A 17,519-nucleotide genomic window follows, 5' to 3' on the forward strand; every position below is an offset into this window, starting at 1 on the left:
GTCGCCGCGTACAGTGTGGCTTCACCGTGAAACCGAGAGGCCTGTCTGTCTGTGGTGGGTTTTTATGACACCCAGTTTTATGGTGGGAAGAATATCTGTTGCTTTTATAAGCAATGATTGTGTTGACATGTTGAGTCATGCTGGTCATGAACTAAACTGAGTGGTACAGTTGGGTTTCTCAGTCATCTTTTTTTCATCAATTGTAACTCAGAAAAGCATGCCTATTATTTCTTGGAGTGACTGCTTATGGACCGCTGACAATGAAAAAAATACAAATACAATATAATAGTTTGGTTGTGATATGCTGTTCAGATAAAGATCATAGTGTCTGTTTGATGTATGGCTTCAGTACAGAGTACAGAAACGTATTCCTAATTACGACTGAAATGGCTAATGATCTGCAAAGTACCCAGGACGACTGGCAAACAAGATGGTAAAGTGAGCCAATATTTGCATTAACCTATATCAGGGGTGGCCAAGCATAGCATAGTGTTGTGCTGAACTAAAACAAAAAACCTGTACCTACACCGCCCTTTGTCAGATAACATTGGGCACGCCTGATCTAGGCTATATTAATCTGTTATCTATATCATATTCATGGATGAGGAATGCACACATGCAATAAAAGTTTGAAGGTTTAATCACACGAATCACAACAAAATGAATCACATTTTCATATACTATATATATATATGTGTGTGTGTGTGTGTGTGTGTGTGTATGGGTTAGGAGTTGGTCGTGTAACGTGAAGGTCACAGGTTCGATTCCTGGGTAGGACACTGCCATTGTACCCTTGAGCAAGGTACTTAACCTGCGTTGCTTCAGTATATATCCAGCTGTATAAATGGATGCAATGTAAATGCTATGTAAAAAAAGATGAAGTTGTGCATGCCTGTAATGCGCTGTGTGCACTTTTAAAATTGAAATGGATTCCGCTGTGATGTCAGCGCTTTAGGTCACATGTGCACATGCTAAAGGAGGATTAGTAATAATAACAGACATAATTTACATTACAGGCATTTAGCAGACTTGCACAACTTTTTACATAGCATTTCCATTGCATCCATTTATACAGCTGGATGTATACTGAAGCAATGCAGGTTAAGTACCTTGCTCGAGGGTACAACGGCAGGAATCGAACCTGTGACCTTTCGGTTACAAGCCCAGTTCCTTACCCACTACGCTACGCTGATACACTTTGGCGTGCGACGGACCGTACGGCAGGAGAAGCGAAGGCTCTGCTCTGGCAGTGGTTTTCCGTTCCCTCATACGTCCCAGGTCTTGTGCAACTGCGCGATTTGGGGCGTGTGCCTGAAATCCACCCGTCACCATTCCAAGGGTCACGTGATGTCACTGACGAGTGACGGAACATTTCTGAAATTCCCTCCTAGCCTGTCGGGTCACATTTATTGTAAAGTGACTTTACTGGGTAAATAAAATGGTGAAAAGGATATTGAATTCAGTCGGCAACATACAGTTTAACAGCATTGTTCAAATTGTCATGAAAAAACCTTGAATAGTTCCCTAATCCTTTTCGTCGGGGAATATCCATGAATTAGGAAATGGCCTGCAGCAGTGGCCTTCTTATTTATGTGTAGTGTAAACCTAAAGCCAAATCCAGCAAGTGGAACTTAATTGCATCCCTGTTGGACAACACTTGCACGGGGAAGCTGTAGCTGTTCTGCTGCAACTGAGGCTTTTTCAAAACCCAAATATGGATGTTCTGGCTGGTAGGCACCGGTTTGGATGGATGGTAGTTCCTGAGTGCTGTCTGTCTGTCTGGCTGTCTGTCCCTCAGGTACCTGAATGGGAGGTATGGGGCGGAGGACATGGTGCATGTTTGGAGTGAGAAGTACGCTGAGGTGTCCAACGCCATGGACATGGTGGGCTTCGAGGAGCAGGTGAAGTCTCTCTCTCTCTCTCTGTCTCTGTCTGTCTCCCTCTCCCTCTCTGTCACTCTCCTTCTCTCCCTCCCTATCTCTCTCTCTCTCTCACTCTGACTCTCAATCTCTCTCTCACTCTCCTATCCCTCTCTCTCTCCCTCTCTCTCATTCTCCTCTCCTGTCCTCAAAATGGTGTCTTTTCAAAGCCACGATGCTGGAACCGTCAGCACACCAGAGTGGATTTCCGTTCAGGAAGTGAATCAGTTAATTCAGTTAATTGGAAAAACATTCTCCAAAAAAACCACAAAAAAACCACACTATAAAGCCATTTTTTAGTTCAAGAATTTTCTGGAATTAACTGACTTGAAAAAGAGTTGACACCCCAACCCTGCAATCCACCCTGCAGATAAAGGTATTGTGTAAGGATGACTGTTTGCTTCTCTCATTACACTGAGATAATTGTGTGACTCAGAAATTGGCAGCACACTGCCTTTTGTATGCGACACGCTGAGGGAAACCTGCTTTCTGGGTCCAGCAAATGTGACTTAGACTACTTTTAACCCAGGGGTGCCACACTTACAACCCACAGTCCTGCTGGCGTTTCGTTCCAGCCCTTCACCCAGGCTCATTTTGTCCAGTTTGTTGATTATGGTATTGAATGTGTATTTAAACGCACCTGTGTTTACCCAAAATTGCAAAGCTACAAAATATCACCTGGGAACCATGCTCTTCTGTTACATTACATTACATTACATTACAAGCATTTAGCAGACGCTCTTATCCAGAGCGACTTACACAACTTTTTTTTTTTTTTTTTTACATAGCACTTTACATTGTATCCATTTATACAGCTGGATATTTACTGAAGCAATGCAGGTTAAGTACCTTGCTCAAGGGTACAACGGCAGTGTCCTTACCCGGGAATCGAACCTGCGACCTTTCGGTTACAAGCGCAGTTCCTTACCCACTGTGCCACACTCCGTCCTGTTACTGTTACTGTTACTGTTACTGTTACTGTTACTGTTACTGCCGTTTGTTTGAAAATGTGTCGTGTAAAGTCAGTAAAAAAATACAAAACACACATTCTGAAGGATTAGGCTGAGGAACATGCCCTCCAGCATTTGTGTTCTGCATGTTGTGGCTTTGTTTGCCCTTTAGCCTGCTTTGTACTGTTGGGGAGGGATTTGTCTTTCCAGTGTAAATACTGCGTGGCTTGCCACGTTTAGGCAGAACTCTGGCATGGCGCCCTGGGTCAATATTGGCTCAGCGGCCTGGCGCCCTTTTGCTGAATCCTCTGCTCTCTCTCCGCGGGCTGCAGGAGAAGGTGGACATGATGACCATACTGGCCGGGATCCTCTCCCTGGGCAACATCATGTTCGAGCCGGCCGACGGCGAGATGCTGAAGGTGACGGCCAAGTCGTCCGGCTGGCTCAAGGCCACCGCGGTGAGTTTCCCGCTCTTTAAAATTTTTTTTTTTTTTTTTTTTTTTACGTATTCCCTTCTCTACAGACGGGCTCCCACTGCCTCCAATCTCCTGCTCTGAGTCTTACTCATATGTATGCTACTCCCTGAGCACCCCCTCATTTTCCTCAGTTTCCCATGATGCTCAGGGTCACCGGTAAGGATTGAGCTGGTGGCTGTGTTCCCTGGTGTTCCCTCCCTAACTTGATTTCGCCAGCTCCCGGTTTGGCCCTACCTGGTTTTCAAAATTTAAAATAAACACCTGAATGAAACTAAACAGACTGAACACATTCACCCAGGCCAAGTAAATACCACCAGTGTGGTATGTTTATTATAGATAACATTTCCTCTCTCATGCTCTTCCTGAAGTAGCTATAACGAAGTGGTGGAGGAACGAGGAAAAAGAACAGAGTAATTACACAAAGACGACAGGAAGAAGGTAGTTCTTTTTTCATTCAAAGAGAGGTTCAGCGTTGCCAAAACAAGACTGAGGTCAAAACGAGTGCAAGCAAAAGACCAGTCACTGTGTTCAAACTGTCTTAGCTTTTTTTTTCTTTTTCTCTTTGTTGTTTCAGAAGTAGCTGTATCTTTTTGTGGCTGGGCATTGCGGCTAGCCTAAGCTCCACTTTCTGCCTCGTCGGCGATTTTCTCTTTTTCTTTTTTTTCTTTTTTTGATTGTTCATTTTGCCTTTTGAGCGCCTTAAATGTTTTACCCTCCGCCCGCTTTTCTTTCCTGACGTGTTCCAGAATGTAGGCGGGGGGGGCTTTCAGGCCCCGAATATTCCCGGGGAATGAATGACACTGAGAAAAGGGCGGCGCTTTATCAGCCCTGAGCACCCGCAGTAAAATAAGCAGGGTCATTGTTTTCCCACGCTGCTTTGCTTTCTCTCGCGGTGACCTCCGACCTTTTCGGCTGCTGAATGCCGTCTCGGGAGACGAGTGGCAGGTCCAGGGCTCCCTGCGCTTGGACACACCCCCACCCCCCCTCCATCCCCCTTGCTCTTTAAACGCGTGAGTTATCGCGCTTCTCTTCGTGGCCCCGCCCACCCGAGCCGCGAGCACGCTGGGACCCCTGGTCCCGCTCCCGCTCCACATCTGGCGGGGGGCGATAAACCGCGACGCGTGGCGGCGGGATGTGGAGCGCTATATTTGGAAACCTCGCCCCTTTTGGTTGAGACGGGAGAAAGCCCTTTTATTAGAGTGGAGCGTTTCCTGGCTCGTTGACGAGCGCCTGGAATAGGTCCACGGCGCCGTGGACGAGACGTGAAAGGTTGGATTCAACTCTCCTCTGTTGTGTCCCCCATATTTATGCCACCGACCGTTTTCTTCAGCTGCAGACGGGCGTGTTCCATTTGTTTGCCGCTTTGCAAAGAGTAAAATTGAATGAGATCTGAATGGCAGCAGGCCCGCCGGGCGTAGTGATGTCGCACTCGCGACGCGTACGACTAACAGGTCGTGCGGGTTGTGCCAGTTCTGTCCTGTGAGAACGGGACGGGCGCACGGTACATCACGACCTCTGCGTGGAGCGCCTGCGTGCTGTCCTAAACTCCGCCCTTTTTTCTGCGTCATGTCTGTGTGATGCGTTTCTCCGCATACAGGGGCGGAGCACAGAATTCTGGGCCCTACACATGCGCAGTCTCTGCTGTGGGCCCCCTTCCTCTCTCGATCCATGTCTCTCACGCATCATTCCAGGCTTTTCGAGGCCCTCCCCCCCCCCCATTCGGGCCCTGGGTAGTCAGTCCCACTCTTCCCCCCACTACGCCGCACCTGGTAAATGGACTGCATTTATATAGCGCTTTTATCCAAAGCGCTTTACAATTGATGCCTCTCATTCGCCAGAGCAGTTAGGGGTTAGGGGTTAGGTGTCTTGCTCAAGGACACTTCGACACGCCCAGGGCGGGGTTTGAACCGGCAACCCTCCGACTGCCAGACAATCGGTCTTACCTCCTGAGCCATGTCACCTGTCCACATACACTGTTTTTAAAAATAAAAAATAAAAAATGGCCCAGTCTTTACTAAACTGCGCTGGTGCTGTGTTGAGTGTGTGGTTACAGGGAGCCTTTTTCTGCGGCTGCTGCTTGGATTGTGAAGCATTCACAGGAAAGTTTTTTTTAAATGCCACTCGATGCTTCTGGTTAAGGCCCTCGCATGCACTCTGAAGCTGTATCTCGAAAATATCTGCCAGGCATTCACACAATTCAAAGAGAACCAAGCGTTTTGGGACGAAAATAGAAAAGAGCTATCTTGACCACACCCCTGACTTTTGTGTCTTGAATGTTAGGCTTTTCTTTGGTGTCTGGTTGACCAAACTATGGTCTACTGGCTCAGTTTATGAAGATCATTTCTGCCACTTGTTATAAACACTCAAATGCATTCATTTATTTTTATCTGTGCAAAAGCGATACTCATTTTGGATTATGATTAAAGTTTTTGTATTTATTCTGCTAAGCTTACTGAGAACGAAAGACGTTCACACTCTTTTTTTGAAAATCTGACCGATTTGATAACTTATTTGATTAATCAGTATATCATCGTAATACTGGTGTGCAGAGCAGTCCGGTAGTTATAAATGGCAGTTGTGCGGACTGTTGACTTCCTGCTCAGGTTTGGGCCAGAACGCTACCGTCTGCTTTGACTGCCCTGTCTTTGACCTCTGACCTCTAACCTTCACCATGGAGATTCTCTCATGCGTGGCCATGATATCGCATGACCTGGATTTTCCGCAAGGGCGAATGTGGCTCGGCACAATGACAGCACACTGCCTGAGGGAAGTGGTTTTAAAAGCGCCTTTGCGTCTGATCTGAAGGCAGACCCACGCCTGTCACAATAATAACAGCTTTATTTATTGAGTACCTTTCATACACTAAAATGCAGCTCAAGTAAATGAAGTAAAAAATAAAACTTGATAAAACGTAGTAAGCGTAGAATGACAAAATAAAATATATAAAGAACATTAAAAATGTAAAAAAATAAAAGCTTATTTCATAAAAAACAGCAAAACCAATTAGTAAAAACTAAATAATAATAAAATAAATAATTCAAAAGAAAGCTAGTTAAATGCAAGATTTTAAAAATGAGTCTTGCGCTGTTGCTTAAAATAGTAGTAGTTTCCTGACGTATAACAACAGGTAATGCATTCCAAACCTTTGAGGCATACTGGAAAAACAAAATGCTGCTTTGCCTGATTTCTTGCGTTTCATTTTTGGAACGTGGAGTAAACCAGCCGCTGTTGATCCAAGTGTTCTGCTTGGAACACGCTGTATGCTGACTGACAGGCAGAAATGTACGATGGTGCTAAACCATTGGGAACATTGTGAACCAGTTAAAGCCCTTTAAAGTCAGTCCTGAGAGGTCGGGGGGGCCAGTGCAAGCACGCCAGAACAGGAATGATGTGTTCATATTTCATCCCTATGATGACATTCTGTCCAACTTGCATCAGTATAAAGTGCCTGGTTGTTGTGTAAGTGGTGACATCGTGAGAGCTTGGTGGAGTTTTGGGATAATTATGGCTACTTTTAGATTATTTAAATCCGGAATGGCTGGAGATTTTGGCTCACTCACTGAAAAAACAATTCACAACAAATAAGGGGTAAAATAGGAGGAGGATGTCAGGCGTTCCTACGAACACAATTGGCAGTGTTTGCGGGTGGGAAGCTGGTGAGGGTGTGAGTCCTGATCGTTGCATTAGCGACTCCTACTGGTTGGTCGGGGCGCCTGTTCAGCAGGGAGGGGATCTGGGGGAGATAGCATGAACCTCCGCACGCGTTACGCTCTCCCAGTGAAAGTCCTCGCTGTCAGGTGAAAAGAAGTGGCTGGCGACTCCACATGTATCGGAGGAGGCATGTGGTAGTCTACACCCTCCCCAGACCGACAGGAGGATAGTGCATCGACCAGGACTGTGATACACATGGGGAATTGGTATAACGACTAAAAATTGGGGAGAAAATGGGAGAAAAATGGCAAAATTTTAAAAAAATAGGAGGATGTCACCACAAAGTCACCGGACATGAACTGAGCTGCTGCAATACAGGGTTCCTCTTCTGTCTCCGTCTGACTCAGTATTACTACTACTACTTCCTCCTGTGTGTGTGTGTGTGTGTGTGTGTGTGTGTGTCTGTGTGCGCGTGTCCATGTGTGCATGTGCGTGTCCGCATGGGTGTGTGTGTGCGCGTGTGTCACTGGTCCAGGGTCAGTTCGGGGTCCAGGAGGAGGAGCTTCTGCGGAGCCTGACCTGCACCATGTCGATGACCCGCGGGGAGGCCATCCGCCGCTTCCACAACCTGCAGCAGGCCGAGGGTGAGGCCTAGGTCCTGGGGCCCAGTTTCCACTTTCACTGAGCCTTACGGGGAAACTGCAGAGCCAGCCGCCCTGCGCACTGACTGTCAGCACAGCAGTGCTCACTGTATAAAACCAAGCTGCAGCAGGCCGAGGGTGAGGCCTAAGGCCTGGGGCCCAGTTTCCACTTTCACTGAGCCTTACGGGGAAATTGCAGAGCCAGCTGCTGTGCGCATTGTTAGTCAGCGCAGCAGAGCTCGCTGCATAAAACCAAGCAGTAGCAGAGAGAACATAAGGGTTATAAGGGCACTGCTCACGCTTAGACTCCAGTAGGCAGGTGCCAGGTGTGTGTGTGTGGCTGCAGTGGTGTGGGTAATGTGATGTTTAAAAAGGCGCTGAAGGGTGTCTCATTTCCGCTCCTTCCCCGCAGACGCCAGGGACTCCATCGCCAAGGTCGCGTACGGCCGAGTGTTCGGCTGGATCGTCAGCAAGGTCAACGAGCTGCTGGAGCCCGACGTGGACCTGGACGTCCAGCTCAGCGAAATAGGTACGCGAGAGAGCGGGGGGGGGGGGCTGTGCAGAGGTTCTCCTCCGCTTCTGCTCTGCTTCTCCTCCGCTTCTCCTCTGCTTCTCCTCCCATTCTCCTCTGCTTCTCCTCTGCTTCTCCTCTGCTTCTCCTCTGCTTCTCCTCCGATTCTCCTCTGCTTTTCCTCCGCTCCCCCTCTGCTTCTCCTCCGCTTCTCCTCCGCTCCCCCTCCGCTTCTCCTTTGCTCCCCCTCTGCTTCTCCTCTGCTCCTCCTCGACTTCTCCTCCGCTTCTCCTCCGTTTCTCCTTCTCTCCCCCTCTGCTTTTCCTGCACTTCTCCTCTGCTCCTCCTCCGCTTCTCCTCCGCTCCTCCTCCACTTCTCCGCTTCTCCCCTGCTTCTCCTTCGCTCTTCCTCCGTTTCTCCTTCGCTCCTCCTTCGCTTCTCCTCCGCTTCTCCCCTGCTCCTCCTGTGCTCCTCCTCCATTTCTCCTCTGGTTCTCCTGACAGAATGGAACCCAGGGAAAGTGTTTATTTGGACCTGTGAAGTGGTGTCCCCTTACCCAGAGAAATCTGCCTGGTTTACATTGTGGTCAGAGTCATGAAAAACCTTTTTTTTGTTATTTCAGCTGTAAGAAATTTAAACCCCCCCAGTGACTAAACCATTATACTGTGCTGGTAAAAGTGGTTTTTGCTGACACTGACTTACTGTATCTTACATTTTTACCGGTGGATATTTTAAAGACTGCAGACTACAGATTTAAATCTTCATTTGAAGTGCACTAACAAGTTAGCATGTGTTTTTTATTCCCTTTTGTTTTACAGTCCTTTGTGCCTTGTTTTATCTGAATGCCATGAAGTCAAGCTGTTGTGACCAGTCCTGGTTTGGCTGGTTTACAAGCATGATCCTCTAACCTATATTTCACACCAACACAAAAGTCTTTGTATGTCACTGGCTTCAACTCCATCTTGTGCCTGTTCCCTGGCGGTCTCCCTAAGGCACAGGTGCCAAACTCCAGTCCTAGAGAGCCGCTGTGTCTGCTGGAGTTCAAGGTTCTTTTGGCACCGGTGGTTCCTTTAAGCCATTGATTGGCTAGTGAATCCACACACCTTGTTCTCAAGGCCTTAACTGGCAGCTGACTGAAAGGAAACCACGAACACCAACAGACACAGCGACCCCCGTGGGATTCAGCTTCACACCCCTGGCCTAGTGGCTCGTTTTTGTACAGTGATATTTAATGTGCTCTTTTAAATGATGTTTCCAAGGCAACCCACTGATGAAGTGTTGAAGACCCAGCCCTTGATTTCACAGCATCTTGGGGAATTTTCTTTTTTTTAACCACAAAACGGAAAAGCGACAGAGTAGCTGAGTGTTCGTCGCTCTTGCACGCAGGAGGTGCCAAAATCACTCTGACCAACTCACCCACTTCCCCCCTCCCCCCGCAGGCATCCTGGACATCTTCGGCTTTGAGAATTTTGCGGTGAACCGCTACGAGCAGATCTGCATCAACCTGGCCAACGAGCAGCTGCAGTATTTCTTTAACCACGTGAGTCTGCCGCTTTTACGCCTTCCTTTTTGTTTAAAAAAGAGAAAAAGAGCGGCAGGCATTCCACCCTGGCCAGTTGGGCATCTGCAGACTTCCTCTTACGTTGTACACGAGATGTCTCACTTGTGCGTGCGTGCGTGCGTGTGTGTGTGCGTGTGTGTGTGTGCGCGTGCGTGTATGTGTGTACGTGTGTGCGTGCGTGCGTGCATGCATGCGTGTATGTGTGTACATGCGTGCGTGCGTGCATGTGTGTATGTGTGTCCGTGTGTGCGTGTGTGTGTACGTACGTGCTTGCTTGCATGCATGCGTGTATGTGTGTGCGTGTATGTGTGTACGTACGTGCTTGCTTGCATGCGCGTACTTTGGGGGTGAGATTAGCTCAGGAGTTAGAATGGTTGTCTGGCAGCCGGAGAGTTATCGGTTCGGTCTTAAGTGTGTCGAAACGCCCTTGAGCAAGACGCCCAACCCCCCAAATTGCTCCCATTGAGCTGGCTGGTGTGGTGCATGGCTGCTTTGATCACCGTTGGGCTGTGAGTGTGAGTGTGAATGGGTGAATGAGAGAAGCGTTCATGGGAAAGCGCTCTGTGCAGTTGTTACTGGAGAGAACGCGCTGCATAAATGCAGTGCGTTCACTGTTTGCCTTTCGCGTGGGCGTGAGAGAGACAGATCGATCAGGAGATGGCGCTGGCGAGCTGCAGCGGAAGCCGCAGCTGACCTCACACGTTTCGGCGGAAAGCGCGTGCTGGTCTGCTCTCCCTCGATGGCGGAGGATGATAAGTGCTGATAAATACGCCGTTCCAAAGGGGGGGAAGATGCGTTATAGAAAAGTCGAGCAGCAGCACAGAGAACAGAGGGGCTGGGTGTTGATTGGGTCTGCCCAAGAAGTGGTGCCTTTGGGTCGGTACCTCCCTGCACATACCAGCTGAGGGCCTGGAGATCCCTGCAGGGGCAGGAGAGCACACAGCCTTATTGGCCTCTCTCTCTCTTTGCACAGCACATCTTCCTGATGGAGCAGAAGGAGTATAAGGAGGAGGGGATCACGTGGGACACCATCGACTTCAAGGACAACAAGCCTATCCTGGTGAGTGAACACCCTCACTGCTGGGCGGTCAGGAGGAGCACCGACACTGCGGCACTGACGCTCTGCTGCACTGACATTGCGGCACTGACACTGCGGCACGGACTCGCTGCAGCACCGACACTGGGTGAAATTGGGTGCATTTTCCTCCATCGTCCATAATTTGCAAAACTTCACAATGTGAAAAAATTATAAATAACCAAAGTAAGTGTTTTAAAATTATTGTACAATATGCACACATGCACACACACACACACACACACACACACACACACACATTAACAGAGGCTGTAGTAACTGCTGAATGTCGTACCTAGCCCACGGGACATAGCCCTAAATCACAGGAAGGGAAAATGCTGATGTAGGAGAGGGGGAGGAGGGAGAAGTAGGAACAGAGAGAGGGAGGGGGGAGAGGGAGGGAGACAGGGTGGCGTTCTGATTCCCGAACCCAAAGCGCGGGTGGTGGTGGGGTTCCCCAGTCGTTGTCCGGTGCATGGATAACATAAACAGCGTCAGCACAGAGCTGCATTCTGCCGTCTCTACAAGCCCTCCGAAACCCGGCTTGGCTCGGTGTGGCTCGGTGTGGCCTGGTGTTCTGGCCTCTCCTGCGCCTCGTCAGTCTACGCTCGTGGCTGACGTGTGTGTGTGTGCGTGTGTGTGCGCGCTGCACACAGACTCCCTGTGGCCATTCATTCTTTCATAAACACACGGCGCCCTCAGTACTGCTCTATAAAAATGCAGCTTTCCCTTAAAAGCATGTCATTTTGGCTGCGTCCCTGTGCTCGCGGATACCGTTTGATGTGGATACTGCTTGTGTTAGTTCAGTGGTTCTGGAGTTTTAATGGGAACAGGGGCCATCTAGTGGTAGAGTGAGAGAACTTCAGGGGGAAAAAAATGGGTCACTCCAATACCGTGATGAACACCATAGGGCACAGAAGTCAGAGTTCAGTCCTGCAGCGGGTTGTGTCTTCTGCTTTTTCTGATTTCAACCCGAGCAAAACTCCACTCGTTCCAGATTTACTGTTTTTCCTAGAGTTTAATGCCCAGAGCAGAGACACTAAAATCTGACCTTAAAGGTCCTCATCTGGCTGGTTTTCTCTTTTGTCCATAGTCCAGTAATGTCACTGATTGGCCAGAGATTAAATTTACCTGGAGCGTCAGGTTTAAATGAGTCCCTGATTAGAGGGGAGGAATGAAAACCAGCAGTGCTACTGGCCCCGAGGGTCAGATTTGAGTATTCCCAGCCTGACTGTGGTCATACCTCCGACTTAAAAAGCATTCTGAACTGCTCGCTCAAGTTGGAGAGGCTTACCGTACATGTACTGTAATTATGAAACTGTAACTCAGCTTATCAAATCAGTGGACTTGCTTTTAGATTTTTTATGATGATGTAAATGATGTAACATCAGAGTGTGATTGCTGTTTGGTCTCCTCCCTGCAGGATCTCTTCCTTACCAAGCCGTTTGGGATCTTCTCTCTCCTGGATGAGCAGAGTGCCTTTCCTCAGGTAAAAGGTTCCCTGCCAGTGATCTTTCTCCGTGTATGGCTCAATGTAAAATCTGACTGTTTAGTCAACAATCAACATTAAGCTGACCTTTGTGCTCCAAAATGAATGGAGTCCTTTCCATTACATTACATTACATTCATTTGGCAGACGCTTTTATCCAAAGCGACGTACAAAAGTGCATTTTCATGATCGTAGACAACTGCTGAACACGGGTTCAGTAAGGTACAATTACTTATTTTGTACAGCTTTCCCAGTCCTTTAGAATTGGAAACGATTCTCTGAAGTTTTCACATTGGCCAGCAGGTGGCAGTATGCTTCCGAGTTAATTTTGTCTCAGCCCAGTCATAATATGCCTAATAATATGAACTTCCTGAAACTAGAACTATAATACCGCCCTTAAGACTAGGGATATGTTGTTATTAAATATTAAATTGGTTATATGTTGCTCTAAGATGCACAGTGATTACGTCGCTGCAGTAACTGAAAATTGCTTCTTTTTCCCCCCTGCCCTGTCGATCCCATCTAGGCCACAGATAAAACCTTTGTTGACAAACTGAACAGCAAGTTTAAGAGCCACCCGCACTACGAGGTGGTCCGCAGCCACAACCCGCTGTTCACCGTCGTGCACTATGCTGGGAAGGTGAGCTCCACTGTCCGCTGCCCTCAGACTGGAGCACAGAGCTACATTACATCACATCACATTACAGGCACTTAGCAGACGCTCTTATCCAGAGCGACTTACACAACATTTTGCATATCATTTACATTGTGTCCATTTATACAGCTGTATATACACTGAAGCAATGTAGGTTAAGTACCTTGCTCGAGGGTACATCGGCAGTGTCCTACCCGGGAATCGAACCTGTGACCTTTAGGTTAGAAGACCAACTCCTAACCCATTATACTACACTGCTACCCCAAGCTCACATCTAGAGCTCACATCTTCAGTGCATCGCAGTGTGGAAGTAGGTCCTTGAAACAGTTTTGTGAGTGGCTGCAGTCTCCGAGTGTAGAATAAGAAGGGTCCGACAGTGGGAGAAGGTGCTGAGAGAGCGCTGCAGGCTCATTGGCCATGTCCGGAACTCCTGAGCTCTGATTGGCTGTTCCCGCAGGTCCAGTACAACGGCAGCGGCTTCCTGGAGAAGAACCGGGACACGATTCCCGCCAGCATCCGCGGCCTGTTCATCAACAGCGTCACACCCCTGCTCAGCGTGCTCTTCACAGGTGCCGCTTTTTCACCTCACCGTTACCATAGTAACCGTTCCCCGGTGACAGCCGGCCCCGCCCACGTGTAGAATTCCACATCCTGCCCTCTGGCTTCTGCTTTAGTCCACTCAATTAGTAGAAAACTCCGTCTGAGGCACATATCCTGTTCCCAGAGCCTGGTTGCACATGTAATTTAAGTTTTTGTTGTTTCTTCCTGTGACTCTGTTTATTTTGGTCATCCTCTTGTTCATATTGTTGATGTTGTTATATATCTTGTTTATGTACTCATTTTAATCTGTTGATCTAACTAATGTGCCAATTTTATTATGGAGAAACAATAGAACCAGTCTGTTGTTCATGTTGCATTTTCACTTGAATTATTAGCTTGTGTTATTTCTGACTTTTTCCCCCTCATTCTGACTATGTATGTAAGCTACCAGCACTCTAAATTGCCCATATATATTATAGATGCCCATACTGTGAAACGGCAGTGTGAGATATGTGTTTAGGAGCTAAGGATCATGGGGTTGAATCCTGCTCTGTGTATTTTCACACAGTCTCTTGTAAAGATCTTTTGAATGCAGAATGAGCATAGGAGGGTGTATAACTGTAATGTAAGCTGATAATGTTTATCGACAGTGTTCTGTCATGTAATGTCTTTAGACGTGTACAACAATAACTAAATGTTTGTGGAATCGACTGAATCATTTGGGTTTTTTTCTGTTTGAATTTCAGCAACAATATCTCGGACAGGAACCCTGATGCCACGTAAAGACAAAGTACAGAATCTGTTCAGTTCTCAGTTTATATTTTTATTTATTTATTTTTTCATTCATTGGTGTAATCTGATTTACTGCAATGCCATTTTGATTAAAGGTATTGATATTGCCCAGTAAAACCCTCACTTCTGCAGGTACACTAATGTATTGTGTTTAAAGGTATTGATATTGCCCAGTAAAACCCTCACTTCTGCAGGTACACTAATGTATTGTGTTTAAAGGTATTGATATTGCCCAGTAAAACCCTCACTTCTGCAGGTACACTAATGTATTGTGTTTAATGCTGAGATGAACCCGCTAAAATGCGGTCTGTTCTCTTGTGTCTCGATTTCAGCTCGTTCAAGCTGCCGCCGATAATTTCAACTCGACCAGGAAACAGTCCGTCGGCGCTCAGTTCAGGGTGAGAAGCTTGGTCTGTGTTTCAGAGTGGGGCTCGTTCATTTAGAAAACTATCATCCCAGGCGGTCCATTGTCAGTAAAAACCACTGAAGTATTTCTGCTGGGAAGTATTTCCGCACAATTACTATTGTAAAGGATTTTTATTTTATTTTAATGGCTTTAAAAAGAAAAGTTTTGTAAATAAATGCGTGTCTGTCCCAGTTCTGCTGCTGACAGCACACTGCCTGCTGTGGTGTAGGTTCTTGTGGAAAGATCTTTCCTGACTAAGTGAAACCGTTGATTTTAACAATGCCAGGAGCCTCCTGGAAGTCAACATCCTTACCACTGATTTGCCAAACCCACCCCCCCCCCCAACCCACAGCACTCATTAGCTGTCCTTATGGAGAAGATGTTTGCAGCCAACCCGCACTTTGTGCGTTGCATCAAGCCCAACACCAACAAGCAGCCCGATGAAGTGGACAGCAAAATCGTGATGGATCAGGTGGGTTTTGGCCATCATTGCAGAAATGGATTGATGGTTGATTGATTTAAGGTTATGAAAGTGAAACTGGCTATCAGTAACAGCCAGATTGTGTTGGCAGACTACACCACATTGTATTGTAATGGTACAGTAGCTAGACTGTGTTACTATTTCCAGCTTTACTTTAGTCTGATTAGTGCCTTTCTCAAGGGTACAACAGCAGTGTCCTACATGGGAATCAAACCTGCAACCTAACGGAAGGACACTTCCGTTGTACCCTTGAGCAAGGTACTTAACCGAAATTGTTTCAGTATATATCCAGCTGTATAAATGGATACAATGTAAAATGCTATGTAAAAGTTGTGTAAGTCGCTCTGGATAAGAGCGTCTGCTAAATGCCTGTAATGTAATGTAATGTAATTATACGACACTATCGCGGGTATGAATGTTCATAAGACCAGCGACATTGATGGTGATTTGCTTTCAAGGAGGTTACCCTGGTTACGTAGCCACCAATTACAGAGCCCTTCTCTCCGTCTCCTTAAAGCTGCGGTACAATGGCTTGCTGGAGACGATCCGGATACGCCGGGACGGATTCTCCTGGCGCCCCTCCTTCAAAGAGTTTGCGCAGAGGTGTGTGTCCCACTGCCGTCCCCGGCCTTATCGCAAAAAACATCCCATAATTCGCTTCTTCTGCCGCGTAACGTTTCCGACACGTGATTCGGAGAGCTCAGATTAGTGGGCTCAGGTGAGAGACAATGATAACAAAAAGGTCCAGGCACACTTAATACTTGGAAAAAGTGACCTCAGTTTATTAAGTGTGAAAACAAGCTGTGATCTTTTTTTGACAGGCTCTGATGAAGGTCTGCAGACAGAAAGTTCATTTTGTTTTCACGCTTAATAAATCGAGGTGATTGGTGACTTCTTGCAAGTATTCAGTGTGCGTGGATATTTTGGGTATCACTGTAAATCTCCTGTTGCACCTGAAGTCATACTTTTTTCTTTTTCTTTTTTGTGCAAATCCCTTTTTTCATTTTGCCGTTGGAATGAGGCCTTGCCTTTTGTCCCTCAGGTACGGGATCCTTCTGCTGAAGCCCGACCTGCCCTTGAACAAAGAAAGGTAAGGACAGCATTTAGCGCTTCAGTTTCTTTTTGTTTAGCCTTTTTTTTTTTTAACCAAGTAGCCCTCAGTTCTGTTTTACGATGATCTCGGGAATCAGTGTGAGGGAATGCAGAGGACTGTGTGGCCAGTTAGAGGTGTGTGGGGTGATTCGGTTACCAGGTACGTAGAGGGGTAGCTTTTGTGGGATTTTGACCAGGACACTGGGGTTAACACCTCTACTCTGGTGAAAAGTCATCTTCACTGACCCCAGTGAGGCGGATCCGTGGTTTAATTTCTCATCTGAAGGGTTTTAACCTATGAGCCCCATCAGTGTGCCGGGTCACTGGGTTTATGTTTGGTCCAGAGGAAGTACTGCCTACCAATACCCCTTTCCTGCAGCAACGTGGCTTTCTAAGGAGGTCTCCCATCCAAACAGTAGCTTAGCGTGAGCAGTGTGCTGTGAGAAGGGTGATGGTGGTATGCCTACTGGCAACTAACATTCATATCCTCTTCAAGCGATAATGGCCTACCTTAGGTCAGAGGTCACATTGCTTTGAGCTGGTGTGGAAAAAAAAAAAATACATGTAGCATTGATTAGCAAAACGCAGTTAATAAAAAGTCCCATTTTGTTGCATTTTTTTTAATGATCATAATTGTTTGATGCCATGGCCCCCTTGTGGTGACTAAGATGAATGAACTTCTGTTTTTCAGCTGCATGTCAGTTCTGAATCTCACGGAGCTCCATGGATGGAAATGTGGGTAAGTTCACTGGTATATACGTGTAGAGACTGTTTATCACCAAAGAGATGTTGCTCTCCTTCCTGTCCTTACTACTCAGTTGCAGTTCCTGGATAAATGGGGTCCCACAGTGCTCAGTGGCAACTTAAGATGCAAAGGATAGAAAAGCTCACCCTCTTTACTTGAGGAGTGTCTTGTATACTAGACAGTGATCGTCGATGCATGAAATGAAGGCTTCCAGCTCATGTTCCACGAACGGCAAGAGGACGACCTCATTAAAAGTTTCCAAATGCATTTTTTATTTAAATTCTTTTGATGGATCTCGCAGTATCTTATCCTGTCACTGTTGCCCAAAAGGAGAGATTAAGGATGTTTATGAGAGTTAAAGGAATTAAAATTCAACACGTTGGATTTGGCAAGCTTGCATGGTGTGGAATGACCCCCAGTACAGATTTTTTTAAATGTGTAGCCGTGCGGTACATTTTGTTGATAAATCCTTATTTAATGGGTTTTCATAATTTTAATGCCATTCTGGTATCTTCCTGAGTAATACTGTAGCGA

General features: G+C 46.9%; 1 protein-coding gene across 1 annotated transcript in view; it reads left to right on the forward strand.

Annotated features, from left to right (window-relative positions):
• Window positions 1-17,519, forward strand: part of LOC118213147 (myosin-IIIb) — a 43,706-nt gene that overhangs the window by 17,116 nt on the left and 9,071 nt on the right. Inside the window, exons 7-21 of the mRNA XM_035391871.1 lie at window positions 1,799-1,901; window positions 3,202-3,327; window positions 7,532-7,640; window positions 8,050-8,166; window positions 9,589-9,689; window positions 10,684-10,770; window positions 12,209-12,274; window positions 12,801-12,914; window positions 13,387-13,498; window positions 14,216-14,259; window positions 14,594-14,659; window positions 15,020-15,139; window positions 15,666-15,751; window positions 16,191-16,238; window positions 16,932-16,979. Of these exons, the coding sequence (XP_035247762.1) occupies window positions 1,799-1,901; window positions 3,202-3,327; window positions 7,532-7,640; window positions 8,050-8,166; window positions 9,589-9,689; window positions 10,684-10,770; window positions 12,209-12,274; window positions 12,801-12,914; window positions 13,387-13,498; window positions 14,216-14,259; window positions 14,594-14,659; window positions 15,020-15,139; window positions 15,666-15,751; window positions 16,191-16,238; window positions 16,932-16,979 (1,347 nt within the window). The remainder of the gene's footprint in view (window positions 1-1,798; window positions 1,902-3,201; window positions 3,328-7,531; window positions 7,641-8,049; window positions 8,167-9,588; window positions 9,690-10,683; window positions 10,771-12,208; window positions 12,275-12,800; window positions 12,915-13,386; window positions 13,499-14,215; window positions 14,260-14,593; window positions 14,660-15,019; window positions 15,140-15,665; window positions 15,752-16,190; window positions 16,239-16,931; window positions 16,980-17,519) is intronic.

The sequence above is a fragment of the Anguilla anguilla genome, chromosome 14 (genome assembly GCF_013347855.1).
Source record: "Anguilla anguilla isolate fAngAng1 chromosome 14, fAngAng1.pri, whole genome shotgun sequence".
Lineage (NCBI taxonomy): Eukaryota > Metazoa > Chordata > Actinopteri > Anguilliformes > Anguillidae > Anguilla > Anguilla anguilla.